General features: G+C 48.4%; 1 protein-coding gene across 5 annotated transcripts in view; it reads right to left on the bottom strand.

Annotated features, from left to right (window-relative positions):
• The window catches only part of CUX2 (cut like homeobox 2), a 269,659-nt gene extending 246,947 nt beyond the window's left edge, over nt 1-22,712 (bottom strand). For 4 of the 5 annotated variants that reach the window (XM_053401250.1, XM_053401251.1, XM_053401249.1 and 1 more), the window contains exon 1: nt 22,176-22,516. In XM_053401250.1, coding sequence (XP_053257225.1) covers nt 22,176-22,319 — 144 coding nt within the window. In that variant the 5' untranslated portion in view covers nt 22,320-22,516. Of the gene's footprint in view, nt 1-22,175; nt 22,517-22,634 lie in introns of those variants that run through there. The other variant, XM_053401252.1, reaches the window with a different exon arrangement.
• Nucleotides 22,713-23,599: the final 887 nt, after the last annotated feature.

The following is a 23,599-nucleotide window of genomic DNA, read 5'->3' on the forward strand; positions in this document are numbered from 1 at the left end:
TCAGCACCTGCTACGTATAGAACCATAGGCTTCTATATGGACCCCAAGGGGCATCCAGCCCAAGCACATTGAATCACAAACCCATGGCGAAGGGAGCTATTTCCACAAACCGTTAGGAGAACTCTAGTCCAACCACAGAGCTGCAAGCCCGTGGCTGCTCCTTGTTCCCTCTGCTAAAATCCTTCCTCCTTGCTCTCCACCCCACACTTGAAAAAGGCCCATTTAGAACGAAGAAGACATCTGCAGAGAACCCAGCGATTTGGGGGGGGGGATTTAAACTCATGGAGCATTAAAAGCCTTCCTCTGAAGGGTTTGCTAATCAAACAGCCAAATCTTCCATGAGCAACTGATCCCAGCAGAGCAATTAAATCTTTCCCCTTTTAAAACACTCTGGGGATATACACATACCTCCCCCCCGCTGCCACCCCCACCAATTTTTCTCTTCTTTTTGCAAAATTCATTTGATAAATTAACCAGGGGGGAAAGAAAACGACCGGGAGTAGTAGGGGTGGGGTGGTGAGGTTCTTTCTTTCTTTAAATTATCTTTGTTCTTTCTTTTCTTTCTTTCTTTTTTAATTACAGAATCCACAACGCCTGAATAATGTTTAATAAGAACTATGAAAAATTCCTAACAGCATTACAACACAGCACAAAAGAATTAACCTGCTTACCGTGAAAAAAAATGCATATTTAATTAAGAAGAGAGAGTTCAAAACTACCCAGAGACTTCCAAAGTACTCTTGCCTGAGGGGGTGAATTACATGCTGGCGGGCTGCTAACAGTGCTCAGAGCGCAGCATCATTACCCAGGAGCCCCCATTAAGTGACAATGGACAGATGACATCAAATTCATTTCAACAGGCAACAGGAACTGAAGCGTACACAAGGGTAGCTGCAGAGAGAGCGAGACTAGCCTGCTGGTAGAATCAGACCCCTTGTTGATAGAGGCAATAATTAAAGAATAATGTTAATTAGCTGCTTTTATTGGAAAGAAAAGTTCAGTAGCAGGAGACTCTGGAGCAGGCTCCAATCTTCCGGGGGGGGGGGGGCAGGGGGGAGGGAAGGAAGGAACGGCTGCAAAGGATAACAAGGGAATGTTCCCTCTCCCCATCACCTCTCCTTTTATAAAAGCAGTTGACACAGTGCGGTTTTTGCTAATCAGATATTTACTGCAGCAATACTCCAAAGGCTGGATTACAATAAAGAGGAATCAAATTATGGGAGGAGGGTGTGTGTGTGTGTGTGTGTGAGAGAGAGAGAGAGAGAGAGAGCGCATCTAGAATGCGAGAAACTCCACAAACCCAGCAGCCTTTCCAAGCTTTGCCTGCTAAGAGGTCGGGCATGGGAGTGGGCCCAATCCACCTTCGCTACCCTTGCGAGATGTGAAGCAAGCATTTCCAATCACCCGGGCAGCCGCATTGCAAGCCCCTTGGGGCACAGGCCTTCGCTTACATTGCACTAAACTAAATGAACCTTGGGGTCTCTTCCAGCTCCACAATTCTATGATTCTAGGTCAGGAGGTCTCAGTGGAAAGTTGTCCAGGCAGCAAAAGATCTGGGAGCTTTATATGACACTGCGACAGCTGATTGGCCTTGTTGGAGTCACCTGACTCCCCAAGCCAAGAGGATTCTGGGCTGGGCTGCGACTGCCCAGATGCAAATCTAGTGGTTCAGAGAGCTGATGTCCAATTTGCAGAATTTCCAGTGCAAATCTCCCGGTGAGATTTTGGGGGCTATGACGGGGGCTTGTGGTGCTCTTGCATAATTTTTCCCCCCAAAATAGAGTCCGGTCCCCCACAAGGTCCGAGGGACAGTGAACTAGCGCCCTTCTGAAAAAGTTTGCTGACCCCTGTCCTAGTCCCTCCAGGGGTGTGTGTGGAGCAGCTACAAAAGTTGCTGAACTTGCATCACGCCATATACACCCACTCATCCACTTCAATCTGCCAACGTGGTCCTGTTAAAGTTGCCACATAATACTCATTCTGCATTTGTAAGAAATTGATCTTTTTGTGCTGCAGCACCTTTGGAACTCCCTGCCAATTGATAGCAGGCAGGTGCCTTCGCTGTACTCTTTTTGGCATTTTTGTTTAGACAAGCTTATCCCAGTGATGCAGCATGTTAATAAATGATTTAAGCTGATTTTAGCTTACTGCTGATTTTAATTATTATTATTTGAGTATTTTAAATAGCTACTTCAACTGTTGTTGCTGATATAATTTTACTGTTTTATTCTTTTTATAAACCTCTTGGAGGGTTTTTTTCCTTCTTACAATCAAGCAGTGTGTAATTTTTTATGAAATAAATAATAATAAATCACTCACTCCCAAACAAATGGCTGCTAAACGTTTTCAAGCATGTCTTGGCTGCCATAAACACCAGGCACGCTTGTCTTGTGTGTGCATTTTTTATAAAAAATTAAAAATGATGTTCCAAGGAAAGGAAGTTCCATGCACATCCTCACATTCTACACTCCATAGAATTATGGGGTGTATGCAGAGCCCCACACATCGCGCTGGAAGTGGGTGCCCAGATCTCAAGAAGAAAAGCACCCCCATTCTTTGGGTTGTGTAAAGGAACTTCCCATTTCTTGAGTTGCATTCCTGCAACAATGAGAGGGCCTAAACTCAAGTGCAACTGTGATTCACTTGGTGGTGCGAATGACGCACAGCCCTGCTCCCACTAGGGCAATATTTACATGGGCCCGTGCTTGGTTATTTACTCTCTCTTTTTGGAATCCATGTCGCAGAACTGCCGGCGAGCGCACGCCGTGTCGAGCAATTAATATTAAAGCAGCCTCTGCGTTGGCTGTGAGTCACTTAAAACTGCAGCTAGATCAATACTCCAGGGTCCTCTCAAAGCTTTGGGGAAATCAGTAAACGTTACACTGAACTAGTAAAAAAAACCACACATGCATACACACACACACACACACACCAAAATCCAATAATTACACAGCAAGGCGGTACAAAATGGCATGGCTTTGTCAACAAAGAAACAATGAGATTATCGTCGAAACGGTGTTGTGTGCATAATCATTGAACTTCGAAAAAGCAACCAGAAAGAAAAAAGAAAAATTCATGCGCGCCACACACACACTAACAACACACCTGTCTTGGGGCATAGCGTGCCGATAGGAAAATCTCTGTGCAGCAGCCGAAAGAAAATAGAATTTGTACAGATAAGGTTAAAACAACCTTTGGGTTACAATCAAACCCTTCCAACCAGATTTCTTTCTTTGATCCTGTTGCCTCTTACATTAATCCTCCAAGCATCTGGAGTGAAGCCAACCTTGCCAACTATTAAATCTTAAAACCCAAACAACCAAACGCCAAGGCCATTTCCAAAAACATCTATCCGAAGTACAGGTCACATTTTGGATGAGACGGCAATAAACCAAACCTCTCTCTCAAGATCTTACCGGATGTCCTGGCCAAATGCTTTCCAGCTGACCATCTACAGCCTTGAGGGCTAGAAGCCTAGCTGTTAAAAAATAAAGAGTAGAGGAGCTGTAATTCTCAGGGTGGCGTTGTTCAGCCACAGCAACATTCCAGACTCACAATGTGCAGCTCGCAGCTGAAAAAGGCAAAAGTGGGGGAGCAGGAGGTGGAAAGGAAGGAAGCCAGAGCGACAAATTTGATCAGCATGCAATAACAGATCTCCAGCGGGCAAGATAAACATTCTCCATCCTTTCCACTTATTTTCCAACAAGCAAAAATTGCTCCAAGACAACAGGAGTGTGGAAGCAAGATATCAAAATATTTGTATCCAGCAAGGAGGAGAGGGGGGGAACAACACACAAGGATGGTATCCATCTAGATCCTACTCAAGAGTAGGTCCTCTGATAGCAGTAGTCTCCAATTAGCCATGACTAACTTAACCCCGTAGGGTCTGAGCACAACTTAACACCAAATCCAGAAAGCAGGTCATAGAACAAAGCAAAAGAAAGGGCCCAAAATGAAGTCCAAGCAGTTTTGATAAAGGAAGAATTTCCAATCTCAGAAGAAGCCTAAAAGGCCTACCACGAAGAAGGACATATTTTGTACGAGGCTGGAGGGGCAAATAACTCATCCGAAGACCGTTTTGGAAGGGGGTCACTCACGGCTCAAGTCCCTGTTTCAAAGAGGCTCGTTTCTTCTACCCGCCATTTGTGAAGCACAACCACAAAGCAAGCCTGTCTCAACAAGCAACTTGCTCTCTTTGTAAATGAATATCCCCCAACCTGGTGTGTCATTCCCCCCCCCAATGTTTTAAGCCCCAAACCTCCATCGGCCCCGGCCAGCATGGTTTCGTACTGCAAAAACATCTGCAGGGCAAGGCATTTTGCTGCCTGATGACAAGATGGCGAGCCTCCCCAATGCCACACGCAGAAGTCGACGGGCATGGGAGCCAACTCCGAGGGTAGCAAAAACCCGGGCATGTTGGGGCACCCCACCACCACCCCGCGTCTCCGTAAATAAATAAATAACACCCCCCCCAAAAAAGCTGGACACTTAATCTAAAATGCATAAATCCACCTGTATGGGCATGCTGGCCCCCCTAAAGAGGATATGTCTGGGGAGACCCGGACGAATGGCAATCCTAGGCTGAGGGGTCTTCGACCCCCCCATTAAATAATTGAGAGGGCCGCCCCCCTCCAAGTTGATAGGCATGGTCATTCAAATAGTGTGCATGCACCGTGTCATGTGATTATGCAGGGCGGGGCTTAACTGCAACCCCCCCCCCCAATATTTTATTTAAGTTGGCACCTGTGCCGACTGGACTGGGTTGACTCTTATGCCACATTCATAGCACTATGGTAGCACTGCACATGGTCATGGGTTGCCCAGCAGAGTTCTGGGGGCTATGGTTTGTTAAGGGTGCTGATGGCTTACTATTATTATTTTTATTATCATCGTCATGTAATCTCATTGTATACAAGTTGTACAAGTGACAATAAAGTATTTCAATATTATTATTGTTGTTGTTTTGTTGTTGCTGCTGCTGCTGGTCCTATTGTTTTTTATTAAATTTGTATACCACTCTATACTCGCAGGTCTCAGGTTGGTTACAACATAAAATCACAATACAAAAACACAAAATCTGTACTATTGCACTGGGGCGGCTGTGATCTGCCGTTATCTCCCTCGCCAAGTGAAAAATGAAATGAACTCAGGCGAAAAACATCAGAGGGGTTTCTTCGGAGACCAAAAACTTCTCGCGAGATTTTGTGGGCAACTTTTGCACACTCCTTAAAACTCATGTTCCCGTCATAAGCTTTATAAATATTAATAGCAACGCTTCCCCCCCTCTCTTGAGCCTCCACTCCCTCTTTTTCCTGTTAATGTTATGATTAGAGATGAAAAGCAAGAGAGGTCACGTAGATTAATCAGTTAATATTTATTTTCCCGCCCAGATCTTCCATCCACCCAGGAGACCCTGGACAGCTAGCAATAGGCTAAATAAGAACCACAACAAAACACAAAAGCCAGAATTTTGCACAGATGTTCCCTAGGCTATGACTATGTTGATTCTCGTAACTGTTGATTTCTTTTGCTGGGGGTGGGACTGGTACTCAGGTGCAGATATTTATTTCATAAAAATTACACGCCGCTTGAGTCAAGAAATAGATAAAACGGTAAAATCATCACGAGGCAAAAATTACAGCAATAATTTAAAACATAGGAAAAGTTAAAGCAGCAATGGCGGAACGTTCTGGTCTGAACGCTGCCGCCCTTGAGGCCAAGGGAGGAACTGCAGGGAGGCAAGGTGGCCTCTTAACACCCATAGGGCAGAGCCTGTCACATGATTCCGCCTGTTCACAAAAAACACATAAATTAAATGTATTTATTTAATCAATTTGTATACTATCTTTCCTCCAGGGAGCTCAAGGTGCCCCACATAGCTCTCCCTGGTTTATCCTCACAACAAAACTGTGAGGTAGCCTAATAATAATAATAATAATAATAATAATAATAATAATAATAATAATAAATTTATTTATACCCCGCCCTCCCCAGCCAAGACCGGGCTCAGGGTGGCTAACACCAGGTATAAAAACAATTGATTGAAATACAACTTAAAAACAAGATTAAAATACAACATTAAAATGCAGCCTCATTTCAGTAGAAACTCAAATCAAAAACTTTTTTGGGGATGAAAACGTCAAGTCTTCACCAAGGCCAATTATCCAGACTGGTCCTACATGGGCCAGAAAAAAGCCAGGGAAGTCCCCAAATAGGAGTTCCATCACAGAAGGAGAAAGGAAAAAGGAAAGAGAGGGAGGGGATCAAGTTGATTCCAAGCCGAAGGCCAGGCGGAACACCTCTGTCTTACAGGCCCTGCAGAAAGAAATCAGATGTTGCCTAGGCTGAGTCACCCAGTGAGTTTCATAGGCAAGTGGGGGGATTCGAACCCTGATCTCTCAGCTCCTAGTCCAGCACTCTAACCACTGTGCTATACTGGCTCTCTAAATGAATTCAACCACTTTCTGGCCACTTTAGGAAAGTGTGCATTGCTATCTTAAATAATATATGTTCCTTTTTCCCTTTTCTCATACTGTAAGGTTTTTATATTCTGCAATTATATTGCTTAAACTGAGCATGCCTTTCTATCAAGAAAAAAAAAAGCAGTGTGCATTTTCATTACATGTATAAAAAAGAACATCCCTGCCGTCCTTAAAGCCACACTTCCTCATGCTCATACTGAAATTCTTACTTGCAACACCCCACAGGTCCCTGAAACCCATGTGTAGTGCAGTGAACGTGGAAACATGTTTCCCTTAAACAGCTAAGGATCTTATGCTAAAAAAAGCAAGGCGTTTAAACCTTTTTAAAATAGCAATAATAATAATAATAATAATAATAATAAAATCACAATTTGCAAGCTGACGATCAAAAAGCTTTATGCTCAGCAGGGGGAAACAGCATTAGCTCAGGGATCTGAGAATGCCTGGATAATACCTGCATTTTTTATTATTTTTAAGCCTCTGTGGCTAAGAGGAGGAAGAAGGAAGGACTAAGAGGGCACCCAGCTCATTTACCAAGCATATGGGGAGGAACCGTGAATGAGGTGCAGGCGCTAGGATAAGGTTTCTTGGTTGAGCATATGCCTCTCATAAGGTGCCTCCAGTTGGCCCTCACCATTTGGCCAACTCTTTGCCAAAGCAATTAAACATTCAGCGCCACCCCCACCCTGCCACCCCCAACCTTCACACAGCAAGATTCAAAATTTATTTTAACACCTTATGTTCCTACTTTTCCTCAGTCAAACTCAGATTTTCAAGACCGGGTTTCAGAGGTGCTTGAATGACTTAGGATTCACTTCCAAACAAACAGCCCTTGACCTGGTTGCCTTTGGCGAGGAGAAACTCTCTCCAGGTGACCAGGCAGGAAAAAAAGAGTTAGTGGACTGTGTACCCGTGGTGCAGACCTGTCCAACTCTCAACCTGCTCCCCTTTATGGTACATGGGTTGGGGCTACTTCACTTTTCTTCCGTAAGGTGCCACGGTGAGATTTTGAACCCAGGCATCCAGCACTTGGGCTGTGGTGCCTTAAAGGTAAAGGTAAAGGGACCCCTGACCATTAGGTCCAGTCACAGCAGACTCTGGGGTTGCGGTGCTCATCTCGCTTTATTGGCCGAGGGAGCCGGCGTACAGCTTCCGGGTCATGTGGCCAGCATGACTAAGCCGCTTCTGGCGAACCAGAGCAGCGCACGGAAACGCCGCTTACCTTCCCGCCGGAGTGGTACCTATTGATCTACTTGCACTTTGACGTGCTTTCGAACTGCTAGGTTGGCAGGAGCAGGGACCGAGCAACGGGAGCTCACCCCGTCACGGGGATTCGAACCGCAGACCTTCTGATTGGCAAGTCCTAGGCTCTGTGGTTTAACCCACAGCGCCACCCACGTCCCTTACCCCTTACAAATTGAGGTGGTTCTCAAGGACCAAGCACCGTGCGCTAGGCCCTATAAAACACTGTCTCCTGAGCTTGCCTGTCAGTCTGAGCCATCCGTCCCTGGTGTGAGGACACTGCCTAAGCACTTTCTCTCTGTTTCTCTGCTTGCCATCTTAGATCTTGGCTTTGACCGTGCATGTCATTCCAGTTCTCATTGCCATTTTTGGAACTTTGGGCTCAACTCCAGGGCCCAGGATCTGAAGGAACGGCAGCCTCACGTTAAGACAGCCTCCGACGAGCAGTGAAGAAAATGCTCCGCTTTCCCCAGAGTGCCTCCCTCACCCTCTGCTCTGATGCATCATCAGACGAAATCTCCTGCATCTCTCCTCTCCAGATAGCCACAGAAGAGCTGCCTCATTTGGATCAGGCAGACGAAGGTCCACGTCAGACGAAGTGCCTTCGCCAGCCCAGGTATCTAATTCCCATTGATCATTAAGAAGAGCCTGATGGAACAAGTCAGTAGCCCATCAAGGCCAGCATCACAGTGGCCACACAAATGCAGGACCTGAGCAAATTTAGCAGCCTTCCCTCCTTGGGACGTGGGTGGCGCTGTGGGTTAAACTACAGAGCCTAGGACTTGCCGATCAGAAGGTCGGCGGTTCAAATCCCCGCGACGGGGTGAGCTCCCGTTGCTCGGTCCCTGCTCCTGCCAACCTAGCAGTTCGAAAGCACGTCAAAGTGCAAGTAGATAAATAGGTACCGCTCCGGCGGGAAGGTAAACGGCGTTTCCGTGCGCTGCTCTTGTTCGCCAGAAGCAGCTTAGTCATGCTGGGCACATGACCCGGAAGCTGTACGCCGGCTCCCTTGGCCAATAAAGCGAGATGAGCACCGCAACCCAGAGTCGGCCACAAATGGACCTAATGGTCAGAGGTCCCTTTACCTTTACCTCCTTCTGCAGCTTCCAGCACCTGGTATTATTCAGAAGCATTCCCTGCACAGCATAGCCATTGTGGCTAATGGGGAGCGGAATTAAAAGCTGCATCCTCTTGTCAGGAGCTCATCCTACACTCGAGTAGGACCCTGGCAGAGACACATGCCCAACTGGCATGCTCTCTCTCTCCTGGTCATTCGTTTGGGAGCTTCCAAAGCTTTCTTCTGCCCAAACATCACAGCGACCAATGCCAACAGACACCGGCACACTTAGGGATCCGCAGAGTCTTCGCAGTTTGCGTAACAGACCTCAGCAACTCAGCATTTGGGCTAATCTACTTTATTTACATATAAACACACACGGAGCACTGCAACATGGCTCTCTCTCTAGCATCAGACAGCAAAGAGAAAGAACAAAGGACAATAGTCCCACCTCACGGAACACAGTAACACAAACATCCTGTCTCCGTCACTTCCCACTCTGTGGAATGAAAACATACACCAACAGGTGATAGACAACAATCCCATGACTGCAATCATAGAGCAGGAATCCTAACATATCTCTGAAACTATGGCAGTGAGGTTTATGACGCAGCAGCACACAGCTCAGTGGCAAGGCACAGGTTCTGAACACAGGGGGTCCCAGCCTCAGTTGCCAGCAACTCAGGTAACAGGGGGTTGGAAAGACCCTCTAGATGAGACTTGGGAGAGTTCTCGTGCATCAGCCTAGACAACTCTAGGGGGTCCAGCCGGTTGACTCAACCTCAAGCCGCTTCCTGTGTACACCCCTCCATTGCTGCACCCCCGTTTTTTCTGCTGGGCTGCAGAAAAAACCCACTAACCTCCATCTCCAGGCCAACCAGCCCCCATCTCTTAATGGGCTGTGGTGTGCACACAATTAATTAATGGGCTTATTAATTAGGAAAGAAGTCCCTCTTTGGGCTGCAATTGGGGTCATCCGTTTCTAAAGTAAGAACAGCCTGTACTAAAGATAAAATTGGGGGAGGAAACCCTCGTAGTCTTCTGCAGGGATCTGATCTGGCGGAGTCTCAATTATGCAAAGCACAGGAAACAGGAGAAATAAAGGGGGAGGTGGAATTGGGTGAAACCTTCACTGTCCCAATTTCTTTCCCAACAGCAAAAGAGAGATAGGAAGCCAGCCCAGCCACTACCCCTTGGTCAAATTACGGTGGTGCAGCAGAACCCACCTGCCATTCTGCACCCAGGGCGGGGAACCTTCCTTCCTCCAGATGTTCCTGGACTCCAACTCCCATCATCTCTTGGGGTGATGGGAGTTAAGAGTCCAGCAACATCTGTCAAGGATTCCCCTCTGTATAAACCAACTCTGCTGGAAGACAGGGGGACAATCAAAACGGATCCAGCATGATGTAACAGATTTAGAGTTTGGGACGTGGATTCGGAAATCTGGGTTCAAATAAGCACATTTGCTGCAATGTTTACATTTATTTTCCACATTTATATTGCCACCACTGTAACAAGAAACATGGTAATACGATATAAACTGTAACAAATTCATTAAATGGAAAGAATTAGAAGCTCAGTTTAAAACCGAGAGGTCCAGACTGTAAAATGGAAGTTACCCTATTTTTTGCTCTATAAGACTCACTTTTTCCCTCCTAAAAAGTAAGGGGAAATGTGTGTGCGTCTTATGGAGCGAATGCAGGCTGCGCAGCTATCCCAGAAGCCAGAACAGCAAGAGGGATTGCTGCTTTCTCTGTGCAGCGATCCCTCTTGCTGTTCTGGCTTCTGAGATTCAGAATATTTTTTTTCTTGTTTTCCTCCTCCAAAAACTAGGTGCGTCTTGTGGTCTGGTGCGTCTTATAGAGCGAAAAATACGGTATTTAAAAGGCCTGGGTGAATCAAAAGGTTTCTAGGTAAAGTAAAGAGGACCGCTGACCATTAGGTCCAGTCGTGGCCAACTCTGGGGTTGTGGCGCTCATCTCGCTTTATTGGCCGAGGGAGCCGGCGTACAGCTTCCGGGTCATGTGGCCAGCATGACTAAGCCACTTCTGGCGAACCAGAGCAGCGCACGGAAACACTGTTTACCTTCCTGCCAGAGCGGTACCTATTTATCTACTTGCACTTTGACATGCTTTCAGACTGCTAGGTGGGCAGGAGCAGGGACCGAGCAACAGGAGCTTACCCCATTGTGGGGATTCGAACCGCCGACCTTCCGATCGGCAAGAAAAAGGTTTCTACCTGGTACCAAAAAGACCACCAAGATGGTACCAGGTGAAAGTCTGTGGGAAGCTTATTCCACAAAGCCTCCAGGAGAGTCACTCCTGAAAAAGCGGACCCAACCAGTCCTTCTGACTGTGACTCTTCTATCTCAACCTTCCCAACCTAGCGCTTTCCAGGAGTTGTAGACTACAATTCCCATCAGCCCTGGCTGGAGCTGATGGGAATTGTAGTCCCAAACATCTGGAGGGCACCAGGCTGGCAAAGGTTGCTCTCTCTCTCTCTTGTTTCCCATTTTAAGGACAAACCCCCCAACTTTCCCAAAGTTAATGGAAGCGATAGCTTATTTACCACTGTCATCTAGGATAAAGAATTTTGACACATCGTTAAATGATAGCACGTTTAGATAAGTCGAGCTGTCACGCCATTTAATGGATGTCTCAACTAGCTGATACGTATGTAAAATTTATGCACTCTGGTATATCACGCAGAGATAATGTTTTAATCAACATCCCACTTTTTCAAGGTCTAAGATTCCGAACAATGAAAACATTCCGTCAGGCGCTTCCAGACTCCTTCAAGACAGAGGAAGAAACACACCCAAGCCCTTCAACGTTTGACAAACACACACACACGCCTCCCAAAATGGGCAAGGAAGACAGAGATGCACATGACTTGAAGTACGGTAAATTGGACCCTCTGCACAGAGAGAGGCACTAGACCAGAGGTCAGCAAACTTTTTCAGCAGGGGCCCAGTCCACTGTCCCTCAGACCTTGGGGGGGGGGGCAGACTATATTTCGAAAGAAATAATGAACAAATTCCAGTGCCCCACAAATAACCCAGAGATGCATTTTAAATAATAGGACACATTCTACTCATGTAAAAACACACTGATTCCCGGACCGTCCGTGGGCCAGATTGAGAAGGCGATTGGGCCAGATCTGGCCCCCGGGCCTCAGTTTACCTGTCCATGCACTAGACCTCTAGACCAGAGGTAGGCAACCTAAGACCCGCGGAGGACCTTAAGATTCATAAATAGCAGCACCCTAGAGGTCCCAGGCCCTAAGAAAGTCAGATTAGCCTCAACCAGAGCCAGGGCCTTTTTAACACTGGCTCCAGCCTGGTGGAACGCTCTGTCTCATGAGACCAGGGCCCTGCAGGATCTGATTTCTTTCCGCTTGGTCTTTGGCTTGGAGTCAATCTGATTCCCCCCCCCCCTCTTTCTTTTTACTTTTTTCCTTTCTCCTCCTGAGATGAGGCTGCATTTTAATGTTTTAATGTTTCAATGTTTTAATGTTGTATTTAATCTTGTTTATAAGTTGTATTCATTCAACTTGTTTTTATTATTGCTTGTTAGCCACCCTGAGCCCAGCCTTGGCTGGGGAGGGCGGGGTATAAATATTTTTTTTGTGTTATTATTATTTAAAAAACCTGGAAATTCTTTATGTATGCAACAACAGCAGCAAGAATTATGCTAGCACAAACTTGGAAGACAGAAGAAATACCAATGAAAGAACAATGGCAAGGGAAACTTATGGAATACAGTGGTACCTCGGGTTAAGAACTTAATTCGTTCTGGAGGTCTGTTCTTAACCTGAAACTGTTCTTAACCTGAAGCACCACTTTAGCTAATGGGGCCTTCTGCTGCCGATGTGATGCCGCTGCACCGCCGCTGCACGATTTCTGTTCTCATCCTGAAGCAAAGTTCTTAACCCGAGGTACTATTTCTGGGTTAGCGGAGTCTGTAACCTGAAGCATATGTAACCCGAGGTACCACTGTATGCAGAACTGGCAAAACTAACAGAAAAACTACAAAGACTTTAAAAGAGAACGGGAACCATTTACAACATATATGAAGAGGCAACATAAAGAAATGGACTCATTGGCAGGGTTTGAGTAAACAATCACAACTGTATACAGCAAAAAATAAGACTATATGTATTAGGAAAATTTGGGGGAAACAATACGCAGGGTGAACAGTATGGAAATAAAGCAAAACGGGAGTATGAGGGAAGTCCAGGGGAGGAGGGTGGAAATATGAAACACTGTTAGAGATATATTGTTAGAAGAAGTATACATGGAAAAATCTATTTAAAAAATTTTTTTAAAGAGTTAGGAGCCAAATGGCTTCTGGGACCTGGGTCATGGGCGCCAAAACAGAATGTCCAGTTGCCATGTGTGGGGGGGGGGGCGGCAACACTTTTTATTTATTATTTTGATAAGCATGAACTAATAAGCTAATAATATTGTTAATATCACATGTTTAGCAGAAATTGTTACTGCATGTCTAACTTGCTGTTTACAATAAAAATATTGGTACCATACAAAACACTCTATGTTTTATTGTTAAACTCCTTAACGTATCGTCTGTCCTTAACATATACTTTGAGGCTTCAAAGCACGTACATTTCAGTAATCCTTGAGTGTCAGCCAGGCACAAAAATAATGCACCCAGACTTTTTGAGGTGCTCGCTAATGGATAATCTTTTAGGCGCAAATTGCGCCTGGCGCCCTGCTAGTTTCGAACCCCATCCTCATTTCAACTCCACAACAATCCTGCAAGGTAGGTTAGGCTGAGAGAGGCAGTGACTGGCCCAAAGTCACGCCCACTGAGCTTCATGACCAAGTGGGGATACGAACCCTGATCTCCCAGGTCCTAGTAGTCTGATGCGCTAACCACTATACCACCCTGCCCAGAATGCAAACCGCTGCTTATCCTTAAAGGTAAAGGTAAAGGGACCCCTAACCATTAGGTCCAGTCGTAGCCGACTCTGGGGTTGCGGCGCTCATCTCGCTTTACTGGCCGAGGGAGCCAGCGTACAGCTTCCGGGTCAAGTGGCCAGCATGACTAAGCCGCTTCTGGAGAACCAGAGCAGCGCATGGAAATGCCGTTTACCTTCCCGCCGGAATGGTACCTATTTATCTACTTGCACTTTGACGTGCTTTCAAACTGCTAGGAGGGCAGGAGCACGGACCGAGCAACGGGAGCTCACCCTGTCACAGGGATTTGAACCGCCGACCTTCTGATCGGCAAGTCCTAGGCTCTGTGGTTTAACCCACAGCGCCACCCACGTCCTTACCTACCCTGCTTATCCTTACCCACCCTCAATCCATTAGCAAAAGCAGAATAAACTACACCAAACAGTAAAACCTTGCCGAACGATCACTGCAGATCATAAAACAATGTACACCCAGGAAGCAGAAAGGAGGGGGTGGGGAGAAGAGGAATTACAAAAGGCATGAATCTGGTTATGTGCCTATTAGGGAACAGTGCAAGAAACCCTACATCAGGAATATTACACTATTAAGACCATTTCCGGAGCCTAATGAAATATGCCCAGCGTCATCTCAGAGAGAATTATTTATCTCTCCTCATTTCCGCGAGCTCTCGCTGTACCGACGACCAATGCCACAATCAAAGCGTTTTGGGGGCTATCGTGCTATCGGCATGTATTACACACGGCACCCATTTGTCAATGTTGTCCAAACACCGTTGTCCCCGGATCCCGTTTACAAATAAAGCGCCTTTTCTAGGGAGTAACCTGCGCCTTCTGGTTCAGGTTGTCCTGGAAACTGGGTCAAGCAGGTCCGCGTCTTCATTGAGATTCTACAGGACCACAACAAAGGGGAATGAACGAATTGTGGGGGCAAGCAAGCATCTAGGCCTTATTGACTGTGCTGGTCAAACGCCTGCAGGAATCTGAGCAGCTGACAACATGCACCTGAGCATTTCCTGTACAGAAGGAAGGATCACCCACTGGGCAACAGCGTCTGGGTTTGCAGACGGTGATCACTCTTCCTGCCATCTTGCCCACTTCGTTTGCTACTATGGGATTTACTCCCGGGTAAGGATGCAAGAGGCACTGTGGGTTAAACCACAGAGCCTAGGGCTTGCCGATCAGAAGGTCGGTGGTTCAAATCCCCGCGACGGGGTGAGCTCCCGTTGCTCGGTCCAGCTCCTGCCAACCTAGCAGTTCGAAAGCACGTCAAAGTGCAAGTACATAATCAGGTACCGCTCCGGCGGGAAGGTAAATGGCCGTTCTGTGTGCTGCTCTGGTTCGCCAGAAGCGGCTTAGTCATGCTGGCCACATGACCCGGAAGCTGTACGCCGGCTCCCTTGGCCAGTAAAGCAAGATGAGCACCTCAACCCCAGAGTTGTCCGCAACTGGACCTAATTAGGTCAGGGATCCCTTTACCCAAGGATTCAGAGGATTGCTTTGGCTGAATTAGTTATCTAGTAAACAGAGGCCTCAAAACCCTTGCAACAGCTCTCATCTGCCCCTCCCATGTCTGTCTCTCTCTCTCTCTCTATATATATATAGGTAAAGATAAAGGAACCCCTGACCATTAGGCCCAGTCATGGCTGACTCTGGGGTTGCGGCTTACATTTATAGAATGTAAGTCATTTAAAAGGCGTGAGCGAATCAAAAGGTTTCTAGGTAAAGTAAAGGGGACCCCTGACCATTAGGTCCAGTCGTGGCCGACTCTGGGGTTGCGGTGCTCATCTCGCTTTATCGGCCGAGGGAGCCGGTGTAAAGCTTCTGGGTCATGTGGCCAGCATGACTAAGCCGCTTCTGGAGAACCAGAGCAGCACACGGAAACGCCATTTACCTTCCCGCCGGAGTGGTACCTGATTATGTACTTGCACTCTGACGTGCTTTCGAACTGATAGATTGGCAGCAGCAGGGACCGAGCAACGGGAGCTCACCCCGTCACGGGGATTCGAACCGCTGACCTTCTGATTGACAAGTCCTAGGCTCTGTGGGTTAACCCACAGCACCACCCGTGTCCCTATATATATCTAGGCAGAATTCAGATTGCCGGCGGGGTGTGTGTGTGTGTGTCCAAGTTTTATTTTATTCAGTGTGGCACACACAGAGGTTGTCTTTGAAGGTTGCCATAATGTGCCCACCATTGTAGCTCATCCAATCCACTGGTCAGTCTGTCCATGCTTGAGCTCTGGACTGGCATGTATAACGGGGGCTGTAATGGAGCCTGATGGAAGGAATCACTGGTAGGCAGGGGCTGATGGGAAATGTACTCCAGAACATCTGGAGGGCACACAGTTCTGCTTGGGAAGCCCTGTTCTCTCTGGCCAAATATGAGCAATGATGTCAAGGCTGGGGAAAGGCTGGGGATGTGTTCTTAAAGGGGAATGACCCCATATCTCCTGGGCCTAGCAGCAATTCTTTTTCATACATTGTGCCAAGCACGGTTACATGATTATTCCACACACACACACCCCAAAAAGAACCCACCCATATCACTCCACTTTGTAGTTGCCTCAGTTTCTACAAGGATGGATGGTTCTATTTTACCCCAGTCAAGCTTGCAAAAATCTATCATTTGCCCGATAATAAATGTTGGAAATGTAAAGAGACTGAAGGTACATTCTTTCACCTTTGGTGGACGTGCCCAAAGATTAAGGCTTTCTGGGAAATGATATATAATGAACTGAGAAAGGTATTTAAATATACCTTCTTGAAGAAACCAGAGGCCTTTCTCTTGCGCATGGTCGGCCAAGTGGTGCCAAAGAAGGACAGAACTTTTTTTATGTATGCTACAACAGCAGCAAGGATACTCATCGCAAAGTATTGGAAGACGCAAGATCTACCCACTCTGGAAGAATGGCAGATGAAAATGATCGACTGTATGGGACTGGCAGAATTGACGAGCAGAATCCGTGACCAGGGAGAAGAGTCGGCTGAAGAAGATTGGAAAAAATTTAAGGACTATTTACAGAAACATTGTAAAATTTAAGAAAGTTAGATGGTGTTGGATTGAAACTGAGAGGTTTCTAGCTGCAATAATATATAAGAACATAGATGGGGAAAAGAAAGGGTTTGAAAAATAAGGTAATGTTATAAGCTGTAATGCTTTAAATGAAGGATTTGCTGAACAAATAATCTTAATTGGGATACAAGAAGGAGAAGTATGAGGAGGTCTGAGAAATTTGTTATCTAAAAGTATGGTTTATGAATTTTATGTCTGTGTTTAATGTTTCTGTTTGTTTTGTTTGTTTGTTTGTTTAAAAAATTGGAAAATTTAATAAATATTCTTTTAAAAAAAAATAGAGTTGATGTTGGGAGTATGAATGAAGTAGTAACAACAGAGTTATCTCACAGGCATATCTCACCAGTCAGGAGATATCCGAATCCAGACCCAAATCCAGACACATGTGGGGCATGGAAAGATATGGCAGCCCCAGGTGCTGCCCAGCTCCAACTAGGAAGCATAGAACCATAGAATTGTAGGGTCATCTAGTCCGACCCTTTGCAGGAATCCCAACATTGCAATGGTGCTGTGCTTCAGGTGCTAATTCCCTACACCATCACCTGGTGGGGGAAGGTTGGGCAAGCAGGAGGATCAAGAGGATGGAGCAACTGCCCTGTGCAGTGTTAGAAACGAGGTATAAAAGCTAGAAGCCAAACAGCACCTTAAACTTAGCCTTCAGTCATAGAATCATAGAATCATAGAGCTGGAAGAGACCACAAGGGCCATCGAGTCCAACCCCCTGCCAAGCAGGAAACACCATCAGAGCACTCCTGACATATGGTTGTCAAGCCTCTGCTTAAAGACCTCCAAAGAAGGAGACTCCACCACACTCCTTGGCAGCAAATTCCACTGTCGAACAGCTCTTACTGTCAGGAAGTTCTTCCTAATGTTTAGGTGGAATCTTCTTTCTTGTAGTTTGGATCCATTGCTCCGTGTCCGCTTCTCTGGAGCAGCAGAAAACAACCTTTCTCCCTCCTCTGTGTGACATCCTTTTATATATTTGAACATGGCTATCATATCACCCCTTAGCCTCCTCTTCTCCAGGCTAAACATGCCCAGCTCCCTTAGCCGTTCCTCATAAGGCATCGTTTCCAGGCCTTTGACCATTTTGGTTGCCCTCCTCTGGACACGTTCTAGTTTGTCAGTGTCCTTCTTGAACTGTGGTGCCCAGAACTGGACACAGTACTCCAGGTGAGGTCTGACCAGAGCAGAATACAGTGGCACTATTACTTCCCTTGATCTAGATGCTATACTCCTATTGATGCAGCCCAGTCGCCACAAGGGAATGCCTAGGCGCCCCACAGATCAGCTGATTTGCACAGTGCGTGAGGCACCAAGAGACATGCCTCTTTTGGTGCCCGCAAGGCAGGTGATCCGTGGGGTCAGCTGATTTGCGCGGGAGCGCAGCACCAAGAGAGGCATTTCTTTTGGTGCCGTGCTGCCCCGCAAGCCAGCTGACTGCTACGGCACGGCAGCAGCACCAGCCAGCCAGATGGAGATGTTAGTCATCAAACCTGGCAACCAGACTTCTCCAATTCCTCGCAAAAGGCCGCTTGCGTGTCACGAAATGTGGCTGGCGCCCAGTTAGTTTCGAATGCCACTCCTGCGAGGAAAGGATTGGGTTTTTTTCCCCGCTTAGAGAAAATGTGAATAAGAAGAGACATGACCAGAGAAGTTTGTCTCCATCTCTCATTATGCTAGAACTCGTGGAAATCCAAGGAAGCAGAAGATTCAGACCAGTGAAAAAGAAGCTAATTGATAGGGGATGCTCCGCCACCAACCCTAACCAATGGCCATTCCGCTATTGGGCGGAGGAGAGCTGTGTTCAAGTCCTGCTTTCAGGGTTCCCAGAATGATCTGTCCAGCCACTGTGGGAAACAAGGACACTGGACTAGGTGTTCCCCCTCTGGACAGCTCCTGGGCTCTCTTGGCGTTCTTAGTTACAACTCAGCCAAGCACACAGGAGTGTTTAAAAAGGCAAAAGCCAGTGGACATATCCCTTTAGGATTGGCATCTTCATTGCCAATGCAGCAGCAATGCCACTTCACAAACACCAGAAAGCTACCCAGCCTCTTGCAGTACCCCTAACCCCAGCTCAAAAAGACACCCACAACTGCCTCTGTAGCACCAGGGCCCCCCCCCCACAAAATGCACCAGATAGTTATCACAAACCCTGAGAGAGAAAAGGGTAGGGTATAATCCCCTTTCATCGACCAGCAACGAACCATCATCCAAATCCAACAGATTCTACCACCTGTGATCCATTTAGGCCTGGGAATTGCAGCTGCATCGCATAATCTCCTTAAAAGCTAAACTGCATTAAATTCTCAAACCGCTGATATGTTACTGAAGCATCGGGAAAGTGTACCTAAATTTGCTTCCCCCGCCGCTGTAGAGCATACTGCATTTTAAAGCTCGTTTTAATGCCCATCCAAAAATCAAGTACTCATTTGTAGCCATGGCAAAGCAGTGGATTTCAGCTTAGACACCTCAATCCAGTTACGCAGTTTGTGCACAGAGACAGCGAGAACTTTTGTTGGTGATTCAAACCTGAACGAGAACAAACGGGGTGGGGTGGGGGTCCACATTTTGAAGGGCTTCCCCTCTCAGATCTACCCACCACCTCCTGCCCACATGAGTAGAGCCTGAGGGCTACATGTTTTTCAGGGTGGCTTGTGGGATCCCATTTACCAACTCACCAATGCAATGGGGCAGGGTACCAAGAAACCAGGTAGGATATAGTCATAAGATAGCCAGCCACCCCACACAATCATAGCACAAGTTGCATCTGTTTCCACCTGCAGGTTTCAGACGAATGGCAGTCTGAGGTTAAGTAGAGGACTAGAGCCTTCGAAGCAGCCAGCAATCTAATCTTGTGGTGCCACAATTACACACCACTCAGCTACGAACCAGTCAGGATCCGCAGCTTCTGAGGCCATGATTTAACACAGCTTTGTATTTAAGGACTTGCCTGGTGGTCACAGGATATCTCCTCTTGATTTCAGTGCAGAAATACCCTCCTTTCATTCTCTGCCGGCTCCCAACAGGCTAGCAAAACATTATTGTGTACGGTAGGAACTTTTGTGGTCTTTTTGACAAGACTGAATAGCAACCTGTGTGTCTGGGGCATGCAAACATGCTACAACAACTTGGGGTTGTTGTTTTTAAAAGCAAACGTTTAAAGACTCCCGCACATTCAAGTCTTCACCCACAGAGGAGGTTGCCCGCTGCATCTCTGCATGATCCACTGCGACGCTGGCCCCAGCTCATTCCAATCCACCTCTGCTGGGGGTAGGTAAGCCTAGGATGCTGCCATCATTCCTAACGCAACAGGTTTGCCTGCCCTCAGAGAAGCGTGTCTTGTGTGCCCCTGCACGAGTTGCTGTTCTTCAGGCACACTTTGGACAGCAGCTCATGCAAAAACAACAAGGAGGCTGGTTCTTCTGAGAGCAACCCAATTTTGCTTACTGAATCTAAGGAGGAGGAAGTCTTTTTCCAGGCATTTGAGCGAAGGGCACTTCAGGTTTCTTTTTCGCGAATGAAAGCATGGCAAGCAAAGACGCTATTACGCTGTCAATGGCACAGCCCCACAGCAGCTTGGCCAACTGGGGGAAGCTCCTCCAGGTTATAATTGTTGCAAGGGACACAATAGTTATACAGACGTTTGCCCCACAATAAAAAACGGCTCTCACGAGTGTGGATTTTGCTAGTCCATGCACAAACGTGTCCTACACTCCAACTCCTCATGCGTTAAGTCCGCGCTGCGTGCAATTCCTGCGGGAAACACCGGTGATTCCTATGCAACCATAACATGCAGAGCTGCCCTGATTTGGGCAGTGAGGACGTCTGCCATGCCCAAAGAAAGACCTGCCCAGCTCAGTTTTGCAGTTGAAGTTTCCAAACACCTCCCACCCCACGCCCAGGGACAGCAAAGAACAGACCCAATTCCACCCCTTACTTCTACCTTCTCCCTTTGCCATGCTCCTGTCATTCTCCATGCTACAGAGCATCAATCATAACTAAAGAGCAAGTGCCCTCCATGCGCCGCAGAGGTCTGGTTTGCCAAATGCTGTCGGGGAAGGGAAGGCACTTCCGAAGGAACACAAGAATTTTTAAAACATGGAGATTTGTGGTGCGGGGGGAGGAGGGGCAGGAGACAATAGTGTGCTGTACTCTCAAGTCAGCCCCACTGATAGAAGGACTGCAGCCTTCCCCTCCGTCTCCCTAATATCCCAGCAGTTTAAAAGAGAGAGGAAAGAAAACAAGCATAATTTCTCCGCCGCTGATGTACATTCCTGTCCAGTAAATACAACCAGCAAGCCTTTAAACAACTCTCTTACCTGCTTTTGGGGAGGAGGGAAGGGGAGAGGTGGAATGCAGGCTGGGGGGGGGGCAGATGTGTGCAGAGGGGAGAACACCTCCAAGCAGTTCCGTCTTATTTTGCAGAGGAGGACATGCAAACGGGATGGCCAGGGGTTTTTTTTGGGCGGGGGGAGATACATCCAAGCAGATCTACCTGACATTACCAAAATACATTTAGAATCCAGTTTTTCAAAAATAAACCTGAAACCATCTCATTTAAAGACAAACAGGGGAAATTGCACTGAAATGGGAGGGGTGAGAGGGAGGGAGGGCTGGAGGAGGTCAAGGGGGCGTGCAAAGACACCTATTTTCAAAAACCACAAAACCAGCGCCTAGGCCTGGCGCGCCGACTTGAAGATGTGAAACGGGTACCAATCCCAGTGCTTGGAATAGTGGGGCCGAAGATGCCATCAGGGGCCATCCCCAGGCGGAGCAGCGCCTCTCTATTTCTCACGCCCCCCCATCCCTGAAATATTACAACCCCCCCCCAAGGCATGCCAGGAGATTCAGCCCCTGGGGGGTGGGGAAGAAGAGGTCGCCCAGGACTTGGAGCAGCAGGATGAGGTCCTTCCCCCCACTTTGCAAGCCACATGAAACAACTCCTCTAGAAAAACTATTAACCATTACTATTATTAATAATACAATGAGTTGACCTCCCCCCCCCCACAAAAACCATTCTAAGTCGCAGCTCCGAAAGTTCCAGCCATTCCCTTGGCACTTTGGGGGAGCCCGTTTTGTGGGGGGAGAATCGTTGTGAAGGAGAGCGCTGGTGGGGGGGGCAGGGAGCAAAGAGGCAGGAGAGCCCGGAGGCGGAGCCGGTTGTGGGGCGCATGTTCCCCCCCCCGGCACTCCCTCCCTCCAGCTCCCGGGACGCCCCGAGAGGCGCCGTTAGTTAGGAAAAGCACAAAGCGCGCGCACACACCCAGCCACCCCCTTCCCCCCCCAAAAAAAAATAGATCTGGGGAGGGCGCGAGAAGAAGCTAACTGCGGGGGAGCGGGAGGGGGTGGGGAGGAGGCGAGAGAAGTCCGCGCGCGTCACCTTTGCAGCCCGGAGAAGTTGCGCGCCGGCGGCGGGGGAGGCGGCCGGAGAGGCGGAGGATGCGCGCCAAGGGGCGGAGGAGGAGGAGGAGGAGGACGAAGCGGCGGCGGGGAGAGTCCGCTCCGGTTCCGGCGGCGCGTCCATCCAGCCCGGCGAGCCGGCTGCGCTGCGGGGCGCACGGGCAGCGGCGTCGGCTGCCTGGCTCGCTCTGTGGCGCTGCTGCGTCTGCGGGATCAAGGAGCGAACCGAACAAAGAGCAGCGGCGCCGGCGCCGGGGAATCAATTTCTAATACCTATCGATGGGGAGGGGAGGAGGGGAGGGAGGGAGGGAGGCAGAGGCAGCCAACCGCCCCGTCCTCCTCCTCCCGCTCCTCCGCCTCCTCCGCCTCCTCCTCCCGCTGCGCCCCGAAAGGCCCCGCGCCCAGCGCCGCCGCCGCCGCGCGCGCTCCGGACACCAACCTGGCGCCGCCGCCGGAGGAGAGCCCCGGGCTCCCGATATCGAGCCATCGATCCCGCATCGGCGGCCATCTTGGGGGAGGGAAGGCAGCCGGCTGGCCGGCCGGCGGGGGGTGCCCGGCCGCCTCTCGGGGGGCTTGGCTGCGGCTGGACTCGGTGTGTCCCCCCCCCCCCGCTCTCCAATTCCTCCCCATAGCGGGATGGAGAAAGAAACTGCAAGCGAGGCAGCCAAATGAAACGGAGATCCATATATTGGAAACGGGGGGGATGGGGGGGTCAGCAAAAAGAAAGGTCGGCCAATTCGCTTGCAATACAAACCCAACGAAACAAAATATTTCATCCCCGGTCCAGGCATGCTTACTCGGAAGTAAGTCCGACCGACTTTGCTGGAGGAGCGTCATCATAATGATGATGTGCCGGGAGTCATTCCCGCCGAGGTCGCCAGACCATACTCGCGAGGAAGCCCACCTATAGGATCGGCCTGATTCCACGCAGGTCCCCGGGGAAGGTGGTCCTGTGGACTTCGGCGGAGCTTTATCCTCAAAAGTGGGAGGGGGCGGCGACAGGCGGGATTTGGGGCAGGGTCGGGTTTACTCGGGAGTAAACCGCGCCGACTTCCCGGGAGCTTCTTCGAAAGTTCGCGCAGGGCGTAGGATCGCGGCCGTCGCTGGGCGATTTGGCTCGGCGCTCGGATATGGGATTAATTCGCACCCCAGGAGTCTATCCAATGGGGATGGATGGCAGCGAAGGTGGTCTTCTTTCTGGGGAGGGGGGCTCAGCTAGGATATGGGGCAACAGTTGCTAGAAATGAAATGGCTAAATTAGAAAGGGAAGGGAACCCACGAAGTCGTCGGGATTCACCTCCACCTGTGCCCCAAAGGCGATTGGCGTGACCCACATTGCCCATCCACAAAGGAGCTGGCTGAAGAAATTAGGGCAACAGCCCCCCCTTGAGAGCTTGCAAAAGC

Source organism: Podarcis raffonei, chromosome 8 (assembly GCF_027172205.1).
Source record: "Podarcis raffonei isolate rPodRaf1 chromosome 8, rPodRaf1.pri, whole genome shotgun sequence".
Classification (NCBI taxonomy): Eukaryota; Metazoa; Chordata; class Lepidosauria; order Squamata; family Lacertidae; genus Podarcis; species Podarcis raffonei.